Source organism: Condylura cristata, unplaced genomic scaffold (assembly GCF_000260355.1).
Source record: "Condylura cristata isolate star-nosed mole 26May11 unplaced genomic scaffold, ConCri1.0 scaffold00033, whole genome shotgun sequence".
Lineage (NCBI taxonomy): Eukaryota > Metazoa > Chordata > Mammalia > Eulipotyphla > Talpidae > Condylura > Condylura cristata.
In genome coordinates, this window is record NW_004567134.1 from 14,132,994 (window position 1) to 14,154,406 (window position 21,413).

At 60.7% G+C, this 21,413-nt stretch overlaps 1 protein-coding gene across 1 annotated transcript in view; it reads left to right on the top strand.

Annotated features, from left to right (window-relative positions):
- Positions 1–20,494, top strand: part of LOC101633364 (chromosome unknown open reading frame, human C3orf20) — a 26,784-nt gene extending 6,290 nt beyond the window's left edge. The window contains exons 5-16 of the mRNA XM_004692213.1: positions 775–907; positions 1,762–2,052; positions 4,970–5,122; positions 5,804–5,924; positions 8,888–9,019; positions 10,834–10,957; positions 12,220–12,464; positions 12,525–12,529; positions 15,360–15,663; positions 15,816–15,923; positions 16,288–16,430; positions 20,356–20,494. Coding sequence (XP_004692270.1) covers positions 775–907; positions 1,762–2,052; positions 4,970–5,122; positions 5,804–5,924; positions 8,888–9,019; positions 10,834–10,957; positions 12,220–12,464; positions 12,525–12,529; positions 15,360–15,663; positions 15,816–15,923; positions 16,288–16,430; positions 20,356–20,494 — 1,898 coding nt within the window. The remainder of the gene's footprint in view (positions 1–774; positions 908–1,761; positions 2,053–4,969; positions 5,123–5,803; positions 5,925–8,887; positions 9,020–10,833; positions 10,958–12,219; positions 12,465–12,524; positions 12,530–15,359; positions 15,664–15,815; positions 15,924–16,287; positions 16,431–20,355) is intronic.
- Positions 20,495–21,413: the final 919 nt, after the last annotated feature.

A 21,413-nucleotide genomic window follows, 5' to 3' on the forward strand; every position in this document is an offset into this window, starting at 1 on the left:
CCTGATGTTGCACGTCCTCACTGGCCTAGATGTTCAGGAGCGTGACATTTCTCTGGGTTCTTTTTGGTGTTTAGAAGTTACTGGCACAGGGCCCTTCCTGGTGGCGCAGTGGGTTACAGCGCAGCGCTGTGAAGCTGGCCACAGCCACCGAAGCAGAGTTCGATCACCGGCCAGGAAGCTGACCCACGGGCACGGCAGACCTCTCCTGTCTCGCCCGCTGCGCTCCTCAGCAGTGTATTTCAGTCCACCTGCCTGTTCTGCTCCCCACTCTGTCCTGGTGAATCCTCTCACCCCCACCCCTCTGGCCTGTACCCTGTTCTGTACCATGAATAAATAAGTTACTGTCACGGATGTCTGCTGCAGAGGGGCTCATCGTCCCGACAGGTTACGAGTTGCCGGGTGCCCCATCTTGCTCAGGGTGTCCTGGCTCATGCTGACGTCTTGGCAGTGATCAGATGTGTCCACTTTCAAATCCAAAAAGCTCCCAGCCTGGACAGTATATTGTAGGGCCTTTTTGCCCAGAGAACCAGGCCACCCGTGGGAGACGCAGCCGCCTTCACCACTGCCCAACTCACCGCCCAACACACACTGCGAGGCCCCCAGAGTGACATCTCTGTTTTGTATAAGTAGCCTGCCAGGAATTTCTGTCCCCCCAGGAAGCAGAAACGATGCTCCCAGTTAATCAGGGGTGTTGCTGCCCAGCTCCCCCTGCCCTCATCTGGTTAAGAAACCATTTTCTAAAACCCTCCTCTCCCTCTTCACCTCCACCTACAGGCAAATCAAAGTATTTTGAAGACTCGGCCACGTCACCGCTGCAGCGGGGAGCAGCCTCGGCCTCTGACATCATGGAGATCAACGACCCCTGCCCCGAGGCCCGGGAGAAGCTGCAGGAGATGTGTCGCCACATGTGAGCACCTCGGAGGGCGGGAAGGGAAGGCTCGGCCGTCACCATGTGCGTGGGGCAACCCCAGGCAGGGACGAGTCCCGCCGGAGGTGAGGACGCCTCGGGGCCACCAGGGCTCGCGGCGGGCGACGGGTGCCCCTCGCAGGCACCCTGGCTCCTAGTCCTTGCCCGCTCACAATCCTTTTCAGTCCTCACTTGGCCTTATGGGGAAGACGGGATATATGCCCGTGTTGCAGATGAGGAAACTGAGGCAGCCCCAGCAGGTGGGTAAGGCATAAATGAGGTGCCTCTGCCTGGCGCCTGGCCCGGGCCGGTGCGCTCTGCCTCCCCACACTGGAGGAAGGAGGCCCCTTCGTGAGGCTGCCCACAGCTTGCAGCCTTTGTGCCCCGAGCGCTGGTTTCTTAATTGTCAGACATTCTCCCACGAGAAGTGGAGCACCGCTCAAAGCAAAATCATCCACCTGGCTAGTTCGTGTTTTTTAGACTTTCGAGGACCCACAAGCCCTAGTAACACGGTCTGCATTTTCCTGAGGCCTGGGCCATGGGCCACAGGGTCTAAGACCCGGTCACGCCTAAGCGTTGATGTCTCCTGAGGCTCTCGGGCCTTTGAGTACAGGTCGGGGGGCCGGGGCCTCACCGGGTCGCGGGACCCTGACGCCTGAAGGCCAGTGCAGGTGCTGAGCTGGCCCTCTCGGCCCCTGCTGGGCTGCTTTAGGCCCAGCTCTAAAGACCAAAACCAGGGCTGCTTTTTAGGGGTAGAGAAATGGGGTGGGGTAAGGGAATCGGACGGCGCGGGAGGGAGCCGCAGAGCTTGGTGAGGGCGTGTCAGGGTGATCTGTTGGTCTCCTTCCCTGCAGAGAAGCTGAGAGGGTCTCCTGGCGAGGAAGGAATGTCTTCTACCCCACATTCATTCGCAACTACAGGGCAAAAATGCCCTTTCATCCAGGGTCAGCCCCCAAAGGGGACGCGCAGGCCCCCAGCCCCCATCACTACCACTCTTCAGGAGCTCAGGCTGCTGCTCCTGCCCTCCAGTACCCCGTCGCCTCCGCCCACCACGCTCACTTCGGTCGGTATTCTCAGGAGCTGAAGATGCCCAAGAAGTCCACCAAGCTGCACTACAGCTTCTATGACGGCTCCTCCTTCGTCTAGTATCCTTTGGCCTGGTGCTGCCCCGTCTCCCTGCGGCTCAGCCGACAGCCCTCCCGGGTTGGCACAAGTCTGCGTGTCCACTTTGATGGATCAGAGCAACCTGGTGACTGGGCCTCAGGGTATTAAGAGTTTGCCAGGCGAGACCGGAAGGTCAGAGCAAGAAACGCCGAGGCCCGGCCTCTAGCTCAGGACAGCGCTGTGAGAGTGTCCGTGCCCGGCGGGCTGGGCGGCTCGTGCGCGCAGGCTGGGCCCGCCGAGGTGCAAGACGGAAAGGAGGGGGCAGGATGCCCTCTATCCTCGGGGGTGGGATTTTCGTCTTTCTGTTCCTGGCTCAGTGGCTAAACCTGCGGTTCTTACCTGCTTTGTCCCAAAGGTCCATGTAGTTGGCATCTGAACCTGAGAGCCCCCCACCAGCACACACCCCGCTTGCCTGTGTTCATGAGTATGGGCCCCCCTGGGGTGTGGGACTGACCCAAAGGGTCATATTTTCTCCTTGCGGATCTGGAGAAAGCCAGAGACCCTCTCCCAGACAGGCACACTCACGCGTGCTGCTGCGGTGTCCGCTGTGGTCGCAGGGGCTCGCCGGGTCCGCGGCCTCTCTGGGGCCTGGGTGTCTGATTCTGGACCCCTCCAGGCAGATCCTCCTTGGAGGACTCCGCGCACCTTGGGGTGAAGGGAGTGGGAGTATTTTCTTGGTCGTAGATGTTTACTGAGGCTCCCGTGGAGCGTTACTGGAGCGGATGGAGGCGCCACCACGCCTTAGAGGGGCAGCTGTAGCTGGATTGTTTCTTCTAAACAAGAGAAAGGAGTTTGAATGTGGGCAGCGATCCAGCACCCTCTGGGCAATCCCAGGGTGGGAAGCAGTGGAGCAGGAAGTCGCCGGGACCCCTGTATTCCTCGCAGGGTCCTGTCACCCCCCGCCCCAGGCTGCTCTCAACAGGCTGTGCCAGGGCCCAGATGTGCACCCTGTCTGGCAGCCTGGCTCCGGGCCTGAGGCCAGAGAGGGCAGAGCCTGGGGGCAAGTTCTGTCGCCTGCAGTGGGTGAGATGCCGAAGAGGAGAGACTAGGTGTTCTGGCACAGCCCCTCCTGTGGGAGTAGGGTGACCCGAGGTCCCCAGAGGGTCTGCTGGGTGGGGCCAGGGCTGCCTCCTCGCCTTCACCAGGGGCCTCTCTCCAGCGTCCTTCTTTGTGTCTTTCATTGCTTCCAGCTGACAGCAGGAAAGGGGTGGTTGAGGGGGGCCTCGTTTGACTCATGAGACCACTGGGCACAGGGTCCCCTGAGGGTGGAGGAGAGGGTGGCTCTCTGAGCTCTCTCCGGGGGCCACTCAGCCACAACAGCCCTCCTGGCTTCCTTAGCCCTCCTCTCCACCCAGCGGAGAATTCAGGATTTAAGCGCCCTGTCAAGGCGCCCTATGGTCTCTGACCGTAAATGAATCCATTCATCACGCTGTGCTCAGCTCCAAAGGGCCCGCGGTGACGAACGCTCTAGCGCCTTCCAGGGCAGCTGCTGCTTGCCAAGCGTCCTGGGGCTCCCTGCCCCGTTGCCCGACGCTTCACCGCTTCGAATGGGTCATCTCCTGGGCTCCCTGAGAGGCCGTGTCTGCGAATAAGCTGAGTCAGAGGGACCAGTGTGGGGGAGCGCACCCCAAACCTAGGTCACATCCTGGCCGTGAATGAGCCTTCTCTTTGCGGCTCCCAAGAGGCCTGGGTTCTGGGCCGAGTGCGTGGCGATCCCGCACCAGCCACTTCTCTCTGGGCCTCACTTTTTTCTGTCATACGATGAGGACTTCGTTGCTGGTGGTCTAGAAAGAGATTTCCTGTTCACATGCCCCCTCTTGAGTAGAGAGAATGTTCGGAAGACACCCCCTTCTCTTCAGGTTCCCAATGGAGCCCCAGCCCAGCAGCTGACTTCCTGGAGATTGCTGGGCGGCGCTCGGCAAGGCGCCATTTCTGCCCCTGGGTGAGGAGCCGTCTGAGACCTGATGGGCTGGCGCTCGCCCCGCAGGGCCCAGGCGTTCACTTCACCAGTTGTTGGCGTCCCCTGCCGCTTTCTCCTCAGCCGCTGAGTCTCCGCCAGACTTCCCTCAAAGGCTTTTCTGCGTGAAGATACACACGGTAGACGCCTCCCTGTTCCCGGCCCTCTGTCCCGCGCTGCTCCTCTCGGGATTTGTTGGGCTCTCAGTGAGGTCGGAGGCACTGCCAGTAGTAGAAATACCACCGAGGCCTCCCTGGCCACAGAACGGGTTAGAGCGCAGCAAAGCAAGCTGGTGCAGCCACCTCCGTGCGAGTTGGATCCCCGGGCAGGGAGGGGACCCCCAGGGCGCGGCAGACCTCTCCTGACCCGCCCTCTGCTCCCCTCAGCAGTGTGCTTCTATCTGCCTGCTCTGCTCCCCACTCTGTCCCTGGTGACTCCTCTCACCGCCCCTGCTCCTCTGGCCTGTACCCCAGTTCTGTATGCATAAATAAATAAATCTTTAAGAAAAAAGAAGGAAAGAACAAAACACCACTGACCTCAGAGGCTGGGGTCCTGGCTCTGCTGCTTCCGCTTCCTTGCGGTGTGACGCGAGGGGGGTCAGTGCTCTGCGCCCCGGGGTCCTCGGGGAGGGTGAACCGTCTGTCCCGGTTAGCCTGAGACTTCTGGTTTCGCTCCGGAAGCCCTGCCTCCTAGGAAACCCCTTGGCTTCAGGGGAAGCCTCGTCATAGGTTCGGAGACAACACTACCTGCCCCCGCGGGCGCGAGGAAGGAAACCAGATCCAGCTGCCCCGGCCCACGGTCCGCAGTCACGCAGGGACTTAGCAAAATGCGGGGGTCTTGAAGGCGGGGTGATGCTCCCTGGTCTGCGGACTGTTTCCACGGGCATCTGGGGACAAGGCCTGGGGAGTGTTGTGTTAGCTCTGCTTGACCATTCCTGCCAGTTACCCGTCCGGGAACATCGCTGTGTGCCAGATCCCGACGTGCTGCCGAGGGAGAGCTGTCACCTTCCTCTTCAACGACATGCCCACGTTCTCCTTCCTGGCCCTGCTGAACGCAGAAGGCCAGGGCTGCGTCCACTACAACCTCAAGGCTCGGTGAGTGGGTCGGGGCCAGGCCCCGCAGCAGCGTCTCAGCCCCGGCAGAAGGGTGCTGGCGGGTGGCAACTCGGAGTCCCTGAAGAAGGGAAGGCAGAGGCCAGGGAAGTCGAGCAGCCAGGAGAAGGCTTGCAGGGAAGTAGGTTCCTGAGGCCCGGCCCGGCTGAGTGGGTCCACTCGCAGCCGGCAGGGAGGGCCAGACCCCACGTCCTGTGCCACTTGCACCCTGAGCACCACACCCTGACTGCTGGCCAGACGCAGGGAGGCTGTTCGTGAATGCATTGCACCAGGACGGGGCGGCCGTGGCCGCCGCTTCCGAGGGGTCTTCCCTTCCTGTCAGCCAAGCCTTGCCTTTGCCCGGACTCTGCGGGGAGCCGCTCGCAGTGGGGGTGACTCGTGCCCTGAGAGTTCCGGCCCCCTGTGCCTCGGGCCCCGGGGCAACAGGGCACACGCTCGTTTCTCCCCTCTTGGGTCTCTCTGAGCTTTGTCCCCCGCCCCTGGCCTGCCTTTCCCGGCAGACTGCCCCCAGCAGCAGAGCTGGTGAAGGCCCTCAGGCCCCAGTATGCGGAGAAGCAGGGGACCTGCGGGCACCCGCCACTGCTCCGGCTGGAGCAGCGCCCTGCAGCCTGCAGCCACTGCCTGCCGCGGGGCTTGTGGCCGCTCACGCTGCGTCTCTCGTAGCTGCCCTTACGTCTTGATACTGGACGAGGAAGGCGGGACCACCAGCGACCACAAGGGCTACGTAGTGCACAAGTGGAGCTGGGCTTCCAAGACGGAGACCCTGCTCTCCCTGGAATACAAGGTAAGGCCGCAGGCACGGGCAGCCTCCCAGGCTGGCCCACGCAGGCCACAGGACTCCCCGAAGGACAGGCACTGCCCTCCGGAGCTGGCGTCCGTCGGAAGCTCCCAGGGCGGCGGCCAGTCGCCCAGGGCCGGCTGCGCAGACTCGTCACCCGCCGACCGCACCAGCTGGCCGCCGCGCCGCCCTCTCCCGGCCCGCCGTCTCCCTGTGCTCGCTGCTGGTGGTAGGAGACACCCTCTGTCTCGGGACGCAGCCGGTGTTCTGGCTGACAGTCTTACGTTACGCCTACTCCTGCCAGGGGGACGGTCAGCAAGTCTATACTCGCCCCCTCGGTTTAGTATTTATGCTCCGCAGCGGGTAAGGTCAAAGCCTGCGTGGGAGTCAGAGGTGTCTCCCGAGACGCAGACCCACGCTCGCTCTGCTGGCTCAGTCAGCCACTCGCCAACAAACTTTAAACAGTCATGTTGACGCACTCGCCTTAAACAGTGACCTGATTAATTTGTTAATAAAGCGATGCAGCGTGCTGGTCACCTCAGCTAAAGCCAGATCGCTCGACCTCGCGCTACTGCCCTCTTGCGTGGGAGGACCCCTGGCGGCACCCCGGGCCCTCCCCAGTGGTGTGACTGAGAGGTCGCCTGACATCGCCAAATGTCCCTGGAGGCGAAGCTGCCCCCGCTGAGGTCACTGACCTGGGGACAGGAAGAGGAATGACCTCTGGAGAGAGGCACGTGAGAGGTCAGGGAAACGGGGTCAGAGCAGAGCTACCTGTCGGGGTTCAGCGACAGCACAGCTGTGTCGTCAAGTGGGTGAAGTGAGGAGCCCCCCAGTAAGAGTGGGGAAGCCTCTTGGCACACACACGGGCCTCAGCTCCCACCTCACCCCGCACAGAGCCTTTCCTGTTAGGCCTCTAGGGCACAGCTTTCCCGGCCTGACGCGCGCCTCCTCCAACCGCTGTCCGTGCGGCGTCCCCTCCTCGAACGCTGGCGCAGAGCCCCCTCCTCTGCGGCACCCCCGCCCCCACCCCCTCTGGCCTCAGAGCTCCCACAGCCCAGACCGGGCACTGGCCACACGCTCCTTCAGGGAGGGGCTCTCGCGCCCTGCGCTCAGCCCCACCCGTGGAGCTTCCAGAGCCAGGAAACCCCGATCCCTGGCTCTGCTGTGGTTTTCGCGAGTATGAAGTGGGGCCAAGTCCGTGTTCTCTGCTTCGGCGGGTATTGGGCTTTCGTCTTAAGCTCCCTGGCTGGGCCACGGCCTCCCTGTGGCTGCAGGCGGCCCATGCCACGCACCACGAGACCCGGTGGACAGAGAGCTGCGGGGAGCGGCTGAGGAGCCACATGCTGGGGCCCCTTCGCCAGAACCTGGCTGCGCAGCGTGGCGAAAGCCTCAGCTTCTCTGAGGCGTGGTTGTGGCGTCTGAGCACAGGCCCTCCTGCCCACGCTGCTTTTGTGAGAACTACGGGGAATGACGGGGGGCGGCTACACTGACCGGTGAACTCTGTCCACGTGCTCCACGCTCTGTTTTCTAGAGGGAAAACAGGAGGGGGCAGGGGCAGGGTCTCTTTCAAGGGAGAAGGGTCTACAAAATTTGAAGATAGCAGAAGACTTGCCAAGAAGACACTCCTGGACCAGATGCGCCTGCCTAGCGGGGGACGAGCTGAGACCAGAGCGCGAGGAAAGGGCTCGCCCAGGAGGGTATTATCCAGCGTGGACCTCAGCCACAGAGTGGACGGGTGCGAGGAGAGGGCGGCTGCCCCCCGGCGTGGTCCTGGTCCGAGGAGCCTGAGGTGGAGCTGGCCAGAGACCCGGATGACCAGAGGAGGCATGGCCCGGCAGCAGGCAGAGCCCCGACTCCAGGCCCTTGGGTCGGCCCGATAAGTAACCCCCAACATGAGCATGTGGGGGCCCTGCTCCCTCTGGATCGGCTTTCATGGCCTGTGACGACACTTCCTGCTCTGTCCCACCCCTGCCCTGATAGCTTTCACCTGCTTCAGCCGAGCTTCAGAGAGGGTCAGAGGCTTGCTAGCAGGGAGCGGGTGGGCCCGGGCTCACCCAAGGAGGGTGTGAGTGGCCCTAAAGGCAGCCCACCCTCCCGCTGTGTCCTCTGGGACTCCCACCTTCCGAAGTGGGGGAAGGGTAGCTCCTCCTTCAGGGCAGGGACATGTCTTGGTGCCTGGGGAGTGGGCGCTGGGCACTATGGTCCACCCCACGCTGTGCTCCCTTTTGCATCTGCCCACCCGCCGCAGGAGGGGGTGCAGGAAGGCAGCTCCTCTTCCCAAGGCAGCTCTGCACCGCGTGGAGCCAGGCTTGAAGTCAGGCCTGGTGCGGGGCAGACACACCGGCCTGATTCAGCCCTGAATTCGGCCGGATTCCGACCTGGGCTACACCCCCACCCAGCTCTGCCGAGACCAGGCCGACTTGCCGCCAGTCCCCAGGGGCTCGCTCTGGTTGGTCCCTAGCGGGGGATGGGAAGGAAAGGAGCAGGGCAAGAGGCATCACTCTGTTTTTTGTTTTTAAGATTTATTTATTTATTCACACAGAACTGGGGTGTGGGCCAGAGATGCGGAGGGTGAGAGGATTCACCAGAGACAGAGTGGGGAGCAGAACAGGCAGATCAACCAAGTACAGTGCTGAGGGGAGCAGTGGGTGGGTCAGAAGTCTGCCACCCATGTGGTCACCTCCGGGGCAGGCGGGGATTGAACTGATGCGGAAGCGGCTTTAGCTTCTTAGTGCTGCGCTTTAACCCGCTGCGCCCCCAGGGAGGGCCCCATCACTCTGTTTTTTGCTAACCGGAGAGAGAGATTGCAGCTCTTTTGTCTTCTCCGGGAAAGCTAAATTGCAACATTAGAGCCAGAAAGAGCTTGTGTTTCCTCAGCTCCAAGTCAAGAAGCGTTTGTCCTTGTGGTGCATCAGGTCGGGGGGGCGGGCACCGGTCAGGCCACAGCCTGCTGCTGCTTTCTCCCGCAGGTAAATGAGCAAATGAAGCTGACCATGCTGGGGCAGGACTCCATGGTGGTGACCTTCACCTCCCTGCAGGAGACAGTAAAACTCACTGTGTCCGCCACCAACTGTCCCCATGGGATAACTCAAGATAAACGGGTAAGGCAAAGCAGGCGAGGCCCCAGCCGCCTGGCGTCTCAGCGGGGTCGCCTCTCTGTGCCTCAGCACCTTTGTTCCTTCTGTCCTAGCTCTGTCCAGAGAGGCCCAGCTCCTCCTCTGCCTCGTGGACTTTAGTGGTCATTTGCTACCTGCCCTTAGTATTACCTTTGTTAAGTTGTCTTTTCAAACAGAGTGGAGTAAAACCAGCCTATGCTTCAAAAGAGGCTGTTGGCTCAGGAAACTGAAAAATTTATCGACATGCAGCTTCAGGCATGGTTGGATCCAGGCTCTCGACTGCATCCAACAGATCTCGCCTCTTGGCTCTGCTTTCCTCTTTTTTCGCTTTATTCTCCTGGGGTGGGGGTGGGGGTGGGGGTGCACGTCTCTCTTTAGAGTGAAAACCAGTCATGCGTATCTTCAGGAGACCAGGGCTGGTCTCCCCAAGAGAAAGAGGGCGCACTCCAGTAGAAGTGACGCCAGCGTCACTGGCTGTCCGAAGTGCCTATGCCTGAAACGCTCCCTGTGGCTTGGACTGTGCGTTGCTCCCACTGGACAGGCTTGGGCATCATGTCCACCCTGGCAGCTGGGGGTGGGGTCGAGTCCAGCTCCTGGCCAAAGGATGAGGCAGTAGTGTTGTCTTAAATGGAAACAGTAACGCAGTTTCCAGGAATGGGAGAGACCGGGCTGGGCAGTGTGACCCTCCCCCACTCCCTCGTCCACCCAGGTTGTGTTCTAGCCGTGAGGCTGTGCCTCAGCTTAGACACTTTAGTCATCGGAGTGCTGCCTCCATCCTTTCTGGAAGAAGGCTGGGTCAACACAAATCACTAAAGTTAGCCCAGCGACTGGGGCCAGCAGTCAGAGGGACGTGGAGGCTTGCTGTTAAGTGGGGCTTCCTCCCCAGATCCTGCTGCAGGGTACAGAGGCTGCGGAGGCTGAGTCTAGTTCAGAAAATCTGAAGGCGCTCCCCTCCCCCAGCCCCCCGGGGCTCCCCCAGAGGCATCATGTCCACAGAAGGCATGGCCCCCTCTGTGTTCGGGGCAGATGTCGGAGCATAGTTCCTGCCTACAAGCAGCTCACCAAGCTAAGGGAAGAAAAGTTCCACAATTGCCGGGACCCAGGGCACCATGGACGGAAATGAGCCTGTGTGCACCTTTAGCACAGAGGACCATTGCTGGGAGAGGAAACTGGCCGCGGTGAGGAAAGTCAGACCCTGCCTGCCATGAACTCCACAGTGGGAGCCCCAGCAGGAGAGGCTGGACTCCAGGACAGCCCCAGCAGAGGCTCCGGCTGGCAGTCCAGGATAACCCCAGCAGGGGGCCTGGGCCTTTGTGCCCCGCAGGGACCCTAACCAGGCAGTTTCTCAGCTGAGGGCCGCAGCAGCTGGACTGGGCTCCGGCAGCTGGATGGAGGAGGCCCTGGACGGCAGGCACGGAGGGCCACTGGCCGCCCAGTTACCCGTGATGCAGTGAGCATCCCCTGTGCACCTCCCGCAGGACAGACAGACACAGCAGAGACCCAGCTCCTGCCCTCTCCTGCTCAGGCACAATTGCTTCATAAAAGGCCAACAGCGCCTGTCTTCAGGCTGCAGAGGATTGTGGGGTCGGGGCCAGGCACAGTTCTCTAGTAGACTCAGGGAAAACCCTCCAAGGAGGGGGCATTTGCATCAGGTTGGGCCAAGCCGGCAAGAACACCTGGACTGGGGGGCTGCCAGGTGGGGGCCGGGCACCCCTCCAGACTAGAGCCAGGCCTCCGCTGTGCCCAGGCGGGCAGGCTCTCGGGCAGGTGACAAAGCCCTCCCCTCGGCCTCTCCCCAGCCGACCCAGAGAACCAGCAACTTGGACGACAAGGCGTCCAAGATGAGCCGAGCCCTGGCGGACATCAAGAAGCGGTTTCAGAAGACGGTGTCCCAGTTCATGAATTCCATCTTGCTGGCGGCAGGTAAGGGGCAGAGGTGGGTGACGGCCCATCTGGCGTGCAGACTGCACACTGCCGTTGGGGGCCTTCCTCCCGCTCCCCCCGGGAAGGTGCTGCCCCCGCGGCTAGCCGGGGTCCAGGCTCAGGCTGCTGGAGGAGCTCGCTGGGGCCTCAGGGCTCAGGGGGCCTCCGCCAACTGCAGTCTTCGCCACCTGTACTTCCCCAGGCCTCTCATGGTTGTAGGTGTCTCCTGCCCCGCCCCTGCACCTCGTTCACCTTCCGGCTCCATCCCCCATCACCCACCGGCCTTTTGCAGCCCCTGCTCCCCTCACCTGGTTGTGGAGGATCTTGCCAAACCAGGAAAGCAGCCGCCTCGCCAGCCCGTTCCCGGCAGGCCCACACTTACCCTAGGCCCGTTTGGGTGGTCTAAGGACCCCCTTCTACATTTGGGCTCCCCTTAATCCTGATGGCCTGCTGCATGCCACCCCGACTGAGCACAGAGGGGCTGCGCTCCCACCGAGGCCTCACCGGAGTTTTTCCTGCTCCTAAACATTCAGTTCAGCCACCCTCCTCCAGGAAGCCTTCCCTGGCTTCCCCAGCAGAGGGGCCACACTGCCCCCCCGGCTGCTGTAGCCCGTTAGACATGCTCCAGTTTTAAGTCCCCCCCGCCCCCAGCACTGTGAACACGTCTTTGCGCATTTTCCCTGTCTGTACCTTGTCACTGCGAGGCATCCCCAGAGGCAGGGAGCCCTGTTTGGGCCCCTCTGTATGCCTGGGCCCACTACGCAGTACATGCTTGGTGTGTGAATACAGGAAAAAGTCTCTGGCCTCAGACATTTTCCAGTCTCACAGGGAAAGCAAAAATAAGAATACAAAGGCGCATAATACAGCAAAGGAAGTAGATGGCAACGACTTAAACCTGGAGACAGGGAACAGCATTGTCAGGGAAGGGCGCAGAGTGGCTGCGCCTCCCCCACTGTCAGTGCGCTGCAGGACGCAGAGCTGCACCAAACCCAGTGCTTGGGGGAGAGGGACCGAAGCTGGTCTTGAAGAGTGAACAGAAACAAAGTTGATTTGTTCCGACATTATCCAGCGTTTACGGACCCACGAGCTGCGCGAGACTCGGAGCACGGAGCAAATGGGGCTGGGCAAGGTTGCCCAGGGGAGCATACGCAGGAGGGTGAAGGCGGTGTGGCTGGCCAGCTGAGAGGGGCCTCCTGCAGGCCACCCAGTGAGGCTGCGGGCCAGGCTGTGGCAAAGCTGACAGCACTGTCTCCCATTCACAGGCCTGTTCACCATACAATATCCCGTAAAGGAAGAGGCAGAAATCGGTCAAGCCAGGATAAAACCCGGGCCCTATCCGGACCGGGGCACCAGGCCAAATTTATACTCAGAAATTTTATTACGATCTCAGTCGTTCCGACCTGCCTCCTCGATTACAGAGTCTTCCAAGGAAGAACCGCGGTCTGCTCCTGTGAGCCCTGCTCGGAAGAAGCCAGCCAAGATCCGGTCCAGAGCCGCCCTCAGGTCGGCTTCTTCTTGTGTCTTCCCATTCCAGTGTGTCAGACGCTGCCCGGGAGCAGGCCCGCAGCGGGGGTCACGGGGTTCCAACAGAGAGGCCTCCCTGGCAGTGGAAACCCTGGGGCGGCAGGGGCACCGCAGAAGTGGGCACGGGGCAACTCGGGCCATAGTGGGGTGGTAGGGCTTGGAGAGAACTACTCGTGGGACGGGTTGGTGAGGTTGGAGAACTGGGGGGTGGGTCCCCTCTGGTCCTACTTGCAGGCCTTTTCCCTGGGCGAGCCCAGTGGCTTCTACATTTTTTTTTAAAGTATTTATTTATGCTTACAGAACTGGGGTACAGGCCAGAGGTGTGGTGGGTAAAAGGATTCACCAGAGACAGAATGGGAGCAGAGCAAACAGATTGACAAAGTCCACTGCTGAGGGGAGCTGCGGCCGGTCAGGAGAGGTCTGCCGCGCCATGTGGGTCAGCTCCCTGGCCGGGGATCGAACTTAAGTTGCAGTGGTTTCCGCGAGCTTCATAATGCCGTGCTTTAACCCATTGCGCCAGCAGGGAGAGCCCAGACTTCTGTATTTTTAATGTGTTAAGAAAAAGGCAAGGGAATATTGCATGGCACGTCTTCTGAAATGGTGGTCGCCAGTGCCACAGTGCTGCACTGCGGCCTTGCCGCGCCCCACACCACGCCGCCGCGCCCCCTGCCAGCCACCTCGGGTCCTGCCGCCCCCATGGCTGCAGGGCCTGAGCGCCCTCCGCCGTCTCCCCATCTTGGAGAGAGCCCTGTGCCAAGTGGCTCCTTGGGTTCTCTCGTCCGCTTGTCGACCTCCCTGTGTTGGAAGACTGAACGGTTTACGAAATCTAGGGCTATTTAGGTCATTTGTTTTTCTCGAGGAATTGTGTTAGTTTGTGCCTTTAAAGCAATTGACCTGTTTGTCCCAAGTTCTTGGTCCTGTCCGGCGGTGGCCAGTGCCCCGCCTTTTCTGGTGCCCGCGTGGCTGCCGTGACAGGGCCGCCACGGCACCTGTGTCCCTTCCGTCTTGTCAGTCTGGTTACAGTTCTGCCAGATCTTTCTCGCTTATCTTCTTGGCCTCTTGACTTTCCATCTTCGCTGCCTCTTACTGCCACTCTGTATTTTTATCTTCCTTCTGCTTCTTTTGTTCTTTCTCTAGTGTCTTAAGTTGTAAGCTTCAGTTACTGGCTTGAGGCCTTATCATCTGGCACAAAAGCATTTAATTCCATACACTCTCAGAGTAAACTCTTTCGGTGTCTCACTATCCAACTGTAGAGTATTTTTGTCGAGGCCCGTTACGAAGGGGCCCCCTCTTTATTAAAGTACCCTATTATTTCTAGCCTGGTAGGGGCTTTTCAAAAAATCATGAATGGACACTGAATTTTATCAGATAGGTTCTGCTATTTGAGATGAACCTGTGATTTCTCCTTCATTCTACCGTTACTGGCAATTATGTGGTTGAACTTGAAATGTTTAGCCAGCCTCGTATTCCCAACACACATGTAGCTCGATTCTGGCTCACTTCTCCTGGTGTTTCGCCAGCCGTGCTGCTGTGTTTTGGGGGGACGTGTGGGAATTCCCTGCTTGGCCGCTCTCGGGGACCTCTCCTCCAACCTCTCTAGAATAAAAATAATTTCTGTATCATTTTCTGTGAGTTGTGTCTTTTGCTGTGAATTGTGTCAATGACCCATAACATTTCTTGTTACTAACTTTTAAAATTCATTTCTTCCTTCAGTTCATTCTTTAGTGGGGAGCTCGGTCACCTGCCTGTGAGGAGCCGCAGCTCCGTCTCTCTGCGGGTCACTGGTCTTTCCTCTCTGCCATGAGAGCGTCCCCTCAGGTTTTGGTGGTGGGTTTGTGTGTGTGTGCGTGTGGTTGAATTAGAAGTCTTTTTCTATACTGATTTTTCAACTTCTGAGTCATAATCACTATACTTGATCTTAGCCAGGAGGCCGAGAAGCGACATGAGTCATAATCACAAAAGTTCTTTTCTGATCCAACGTTATAACAGGAAGGTTCTCCCATATTTTCTACTCAAACATTATGGCTTAGTGTCCCCATATTCAGGTCCCTGATTGGATCGGTCCTCAGAAAGTTGCGATTAATAGACCCACGCAGTATGGGGGTCTAACACGTCCCCTTCCACCTGCCCCAGACTTTCAGGCTCTAGGCTAAGAGACACTGAGTTGCTTAGCGAGTGTCACACAGCCGGGGGAAGTTCAGAGTGGTAACCCGCTTGCACGGCTCTTGCCTCAGGGTGGCCTGGCCTCTTCGGGACCCTGTGAACTTGAGCAGCCACCACAGACTGCTGAGAACTTTCTGCTCTCTGACCTGTAGCAGTGATGACAGTTTCTGGCCAGCAGATTACCAGGTTGCCACAAAGTTAACTGAGCCGCTCTGTGCTGCTGGCTGCGGACACCCTTGTGGCGTGTGCTGCCGGTCGGCATGCTCAGTGAGTCTCTATTGCATCTTTACTCTGCTGTGGGAGACAGTTCACTCCACTGAGCAAAATGCTCCAAACTCAGAACACGTGGAACTCCCAGCTACTAGGATGGCATGAGAGGCAGGAAAAGTGGTCGGATGCTGGGCTTTCTGGAATGTGAAGCTGATAGTCTAGCTCCGAGGCTGGATGTGGTCTAGAGGACAAAAGAAAGGACTTAAAGTGCCTCCAGAGTTTGTTGGCTAAGGGCACCCGTGAATGAATCACTTATTCCCATTTTGCCCTTGAGGAAACGGAGGCCCAGCGTCAGAAGCCCATGCGAGGGGCTGGCGCTGCAAGCTGGCAGCGGCACAGACACAGCTGTGTGCAGACCTGACCCCTGGTCTGTCTGGAGAGGCCTGGGGAGGAGGAGCAGGGTCCCTGAGCACCCCACCCACTTGTTCCCTCCAACCCCCAGCAGGAAGGCCCGAGAAGCGCCCCGCAGCCCCACCAGGTGGGCAGCGCCACCCTCTGACTGCCCGCTGGTGCTGCGGAAGCTCATCCGCAAGGAAGACACCAGGGCAGGCTGCAGGTGCCTAGTGAGGCCGCCCCAGGTCTCCGACGTGGAGTTGGAGCGCTTCCTGGCCGCGCCCCGAGACCCCAACCAGATCCTGGTGTTCGGCATCATCTCCAGCCAGAGCCCCACCGTGACAGCGCAACTGCAGTGGCTGCTGGACACCCTGTACAGCCACAGGCAGCAGGGCCGCGGCTCGCCCTGCATCCAGGTGGGTCCCGGCCCGGCCGGGGGGGACCCCGGGGCTGGGAGTGGGGAGGCCGGTTGGGGGATACCTCAGAGGGAGGCCTGGCTGAGCATCTGGGAAGCTGTGGGGTCAAGTGTGCCAGGCAGGGGAGGGGACACGCGCTTTCTCTGCGGCAGTGCCAGCGTGACCCCTACCGCCTGCTGCGCTACGACCTGGACAGCCCCCTGCAGAAGGACCCGCCCCTGCTGGTGAGGAAGCACGCCGTGCTGCAGGGCATGATCCTGGTGAGCACCGGCCTGGGGGGTTGCCGTGGGCCCCCCGGCCCCTGGCACGATCATCAGGGCGGCCGGTGGTGGGGGCTGTAGATGGGCTTTGTGGGGCCCTCTGAGCAGGAAGAGACTCTTTGGGGGTCTGGGAGGACTTGGCGAGCTGGTCCCATTGGCAGGGGGCAAAGGGTGAGAGGGTGGGGATGCCCTCTGACTTGTGGGGGGGCCTCACTGCCGACTCAGGGAGGCAGTACCCCTTCCTGGAGTCACCAGTGAAAGGCCTGGGTTTTGGCTCAAGTTCTGAGGGCTGCAGCCCTCCGGTCCTGAATCGTGGTGCCAGTGCGCTGAGGGCCTTGGCTTCAGGTCCCCTGTCTGTCCACAGATGTTCGCTGGGGGGAAGCTCCTCTTTGGGGGCTGTGTCTTGAATGGTTACGGCTACAGCCGGCAGAATCTGCTGAAACAGATCTTCAGAGCACGGCAGGATTGCAAAGCCGGCCACTTCCTGCCTGAGGACTACAAATTTAGGTAAAGGGGAGACTGGGGGTGAGGGGAAGGGAGGTAGGTGAAGAGGGGCCAGCGTTGGGGAGCTGGGCTCGACCTGCAGGCCAGTCAGCCTACCTGCTGGAATCTGACTCAAGGCATTGCAGGCTCAGGGGAGAATGGGGGTGGGGTGGGCGGTGGTGGGGACATAAGCTTGGAGAAAGGGGAAAACGGGGTGGCTTGAACAGGGCTGGTTTCCGTGGCAAGAGACTTAGGATGGGTGTGGGTGGGGGCCCAGTCGCAGCCCTGCCTCTGTGCCACCCCCATACTGTGCGTGCCCCCGGCTGCTGAAGCGACTTGGCCAGCAGGGCCGCGTGGACATGGCGGCTCTCCAGGCGGTCAAGGGCTTGCGCAGGAAAGGGGTGGGAAGGCAGACCGCAGCACAGCCGAGCGCAGCGCCAAGGGCTGGCTCAGGCCTGGCTCCTCGCGACGCCCACAGCCCCGTCCGGGAAGAGCCTGGGCGCTCAGAAGTCGCTGAAGGCTGTATTTAGAGATAGAAGCAGAGAACCTGGGCAGTGGCGTGAACTCACTGGGGCGGGGCTCGCGCTGCTCTCCACCAGCTGGCTGACTGGGGCCTGATGAGTCGCCTGCCCAGTCCTCACTTTGTTCACCTTTAAGATGAAGGCGATAATCCCCACCTGCAGGCGGTCCCCAGGCGCCAGGGGCGGGTTTGCAGACCGCAGAACGGCAACGTTCGCGCTGGGCTGACGGTGAAGGCGTTACCTGCACAGGTGGGGGCTGTGTGCCTGCCCCGCAGCGCTGAGGCCGGCACCCGCTGCTTCCACCGCCCCCAGCTTTCTGGATGCCCATCGCTAGCCTCCCCTTGAGTGCCGAGTTTGGGCCTGTCAGTGTCTCCCTGGCCCTAACGAGGTTTGGGGGACAGCCACACCCCGAGGAGCTCTGAAGCTGTGACCTCCACGTTGGACCAACTCCTAGGGCGAGTCGGACTGGGAGAGGTCCCTGAGATTAGGAGGGTGACACCCTGCAGGATGGAGGGGAAGGTCAGACACATCACCCCGGGGGTAGGACCCCCGGGCTGCTCAGCTCTACGAGAGAAACAGAGAGGAGACTGGACTCCGAAGGTGAGCAGGCGCGGGAGACGGCGGCCAGCGGCTGTGCGCGCATCACTGTGGGCCGTGGCAGTGGAGGCCGCTCCCGCGAGAGTCGGGGGCGGCCCCCGAGGAGGTGGCTTGCGGGGTGAGTACAAGGCCTGCGGAAAGGAGGGGCGACAGGCCCCGGGAGGGTTAGGTGAGGCTGGCGTGGCCTGCTTCGGGGACCAGGAAACAGGCTACTTGTAGATTTGGGGGTACTGCGAGAAGGGCTGTCGGAAAAGCGCACGAGCGGTTTGGGGCCAGGTCTCGACGGACAAGGAGCGGGACGTGGCTCCAGGGGTGGGGCCCTGCGGAGGACGCGCCGTGCTGACCAAGAGCGACAAGGCCTCGGGCAGCAGTATGGCCAACGGTGAGACAGGGTGAGGCTGGCCAGGGAGCCCCCAGGGGCCGTGTTCCGACCAGAAGCTGGCTGCGCAGGGCCGCCTGCCTGTGCTTGTTCCCAGAGCCTCGTGGGAGGCTCGCAGTGCTGCGGGCGAGCCCAAGGGAAGAGGTTTAGGGGAACCTGCTTCTTTCTGGACCTTTCTCCCAGCATCGCCCAAGCACCCAGAGAGCCCACGGACCTCTGGGGCCAGAAGGGATGGACACCAGCAGCCTGGGCTGGGGCCAGTCACCCCCACGAGCCACTTGAGGCCTTGGCTTCTCGGAGGGCCTCCGGTAGGCTTTGCGCCCCAAACACAGAGGGCCATGGGCCACGTGCGCGTCCAGTGGGCCACGCTAGCGGGCAGGATGAATTTGCTGAGGGCAGACGCTGTGAAGGGGCCGGATTCTCGGCCCTGTTGGTCTCCATAAAGCTCCTGGGCCTCCCCCACCGCGGCAGAAGCCCCGCCCAGCTCTGAGCTGCCCTGCCCTGGAGCATGCGCGAGGTGGGGGCTCCCTGGACGCGAAAAGACACGACTGAGGGGTCCTGGCGGCCGTGCAGGCGTGTGCTCCTCCGCCCTTGTCAGTCATGGGGACAAGAGCCCCAGTGTCCCAGGGCTGCGGGGTGCTCGGAGCACCCTGAAGCTGGAGGTGTCTGGCCCGCGCACGGCTGGGGGGGGTGAGGAGGGCACGGCCTTCCTGGGTCCCCGGGCGGAGCCGGGCTCAGCATTGCACCACCCGGTGTCTAGACAGAAATGCTTTGTCTCGTGGCTCCAGAGGCCTGTGGGAAGCCACGGCCCTCCTGAGGGGCGAGGAGGGACCCGCCGGGCCTTTCCCCTGCTCCCGGTGACCCCCGGCTGCGACTGCGCCTGGCTTTGTCCCCCTGTGCACGCTCATGTCCCACTTCCCCTTGCTGAAAACCGCAGGGTGCTGGGGGGGGGGACACCCCATTCCCGTGTGGCTTGCTTTTCCTTGTGTTGACGTGACATTGGTTTCGAGCACTCATGCTTCAGGATGGAGGTCGCCGCAGCCCACCCGCACGGCATTCTTCCCACAGCCCTTCACCCGCCCTGGGCCTCCCCTCCCTCTGCTCCACCGCCCCCAGCAGTCTCAGTTCTGCAGCCAGATTTCTAGAATTTGTTTTGCTGAATTCCGTCTATTCCTGTTTTGTTACTTTATGCTCCACGTGAGTGAAATTATCTGGTACTTGTCTCTCCCCGACTTACTTCACTGAGCACCACGCTCCGTGTGGTCACAAATGGCAGCATTTCACCTCCTTTCGCGGCGGAACAGTACCCACTTCCTGACGGCCCTTGGGGGGCACGGAGGTTGTTCCCACACTCCCTGGCTATTGGAGAGAGCTGCGGGAGCAGATCACATGTTAAGGACCCTCACAGCGTTTTCCAGAGGGCCTGGGGCCGTCGGCCGACCCGCAGCAATATCCAGGCTCCTTTTCCTCCACGGTACTTGCTGCCTGTGGCCTTTTTGACACGGGCCTTTCTCACAGCTGTGGGGGGATCTTGTGGTTTCCATTTGCGGTTCCCTGCGGAGAAGTGATGCGAATACTTTCTCCCGTGCTTCTTGTCCGCCTGTGCGTCGCCTTTGGAGAATCGTTGGCGTGGCGCGCCCGCCCATTGGCTGGCGGGTATTTGTTTTCTGTGTGACTCGTGCGAGCCCCTGCCGGTGTGAAGCGTGTTTCTCCCCGGCTGGTAGGGTGGCTTGTCGTTGGTTTCACTAAACCTCGCCTCATTTAATGCTGCTGTCTTGTGCTTGTGAGGGTCTGGTTCCAGTTCTCGGCATGTGCCTGCCTGTTTTCCCAATACCCCGTCTGAGGAGACTTTCCTTCGCCACTGTATTCTGGTCTCTCCCTTTGCGGAGTAACTGTCCATGAAAGTGAAAGTGCGGGTTTCTTTCGGGGCTCAGCTCTGCTCCTTCAGTCTGGGCGTCTGTTTCGCTTCCGACGCCATGGTGTTCTCATTACTGTAGCCTTCTACCGTACGGCTTTGCTTTACCCATTAAGTCTGCAATGACCCTAATTCCAAATAAGGTCACATTCTGGACTGGGGGTCAGGACTCGAATGCAATGATTCAGTGTGCGTGATGACCTGTGTCCTGGGCCTGCTCTTCTGTGCTCACCTCATGGACCCACCACAGGCCTTTTGGGCGGTCAGTACTGGGTGGTCTGGCGTCCCCAACAGAGTCAGGGCGAATCCAGCCTAGAACAGAAACCAGAGATGCCGACCACCTGCGAAGTCAATTCCGGTCTCCAGTGGGGTCTGGTTCTCCCTCCGCCCACCTCTCGGGGAGGAGGTCCTGCCCCTCCTCTCTAGAAACACGGCCTTGAAGGGGCAGTGTAAACTGGGGGCCGTGTGCCTACCCAGCCTGCCTCTGGGCCCCTTGTGAGGAGCCGCACTGAGCGCGCCCTCCCTGCCTCCTTGCAGCATTTCACCCTCCGCGTCTAGCCCGGAAGACCCTGACCTGGCCAAGAAGTCAAAGTCGGGAGACATCCAAGGAAGCTTCTCCTCCTTAGCTCTGTGGGACAAGGTGGAGAGGGACCCTTCTCCTGAACCTGAGAAGTAGGTGACGCCCCAGCCCCGTGGTCAGCAGAAGGGGTATGGCTCACGGCAGAACCCCTGGCTCCACCCCCGCTCACAGGGGTCACATGTGTCTCCATGGCTTCCAGCAGCCCGTGACCCCTGGGGGACCCCGATAATCCTGTTATCAACACTGCCCAGAGGGATGTCCCGGCTGCTCCTGAGAGCTGCTCACAGTGGTCTGGGCTGTGGCAGTTGATGCATTTCATGATCTTCGCAGCAAAACCCCACAGCCCAGACCCATCCGTGTGTTTAGGGTGGCGGCTGCCTTTCTCACTGTGAGAAGCTCACGAGGACTGTCAACCCACAGCTGGCCTGTGTCCATGGTGATGTGGACTTGAGTGCTGCCAAGGGGTGAAACCACACAGTTCTCAGGAGACAGAAAGCCAAGCTGTGAATGCCCTGAAAGGGGTGCTGATGGGGTGACTCCCTTGCCCCCACCTCAGGTTGGAGCCATGGCCAGAGAGCCAGGCCACGCCCCTCACAGCTCCAGGCCAGGGACCCTGTGAAGATCAGTTCTCGCCCCTCCCCCCAGCATTTGCTTCTCCCTATTTGGACTTCTAGAGTGAAACTACCTGAAGAGGAAATACATCCTTTCAACAAATTCAGGAGGTTCAGTAGGAAGACAGTCAACCTGAAGAAGATTCCCTTCAAGAAGTGAAGCTGCCTGGCCACCTAGCTCTCAGGACTAGCCATGACCCCCGCCCAACAGCCCCCCACCCCTTTCACCCTCCCAACGCTGCACAATAAACAAGCGTGCCTCCAGGTCTGGTGAGGCATGGGACAGGCTGGCTCCTGCAGGCCAGAGGCCCACAGTCCAGGTTAGGCCGAGTCTTCGGAGACTTGGCTCTACTGGCCCAGAGCTTTCTCTGTGGCCAGTGATGTCAGTCTGAGAATCTCCCACT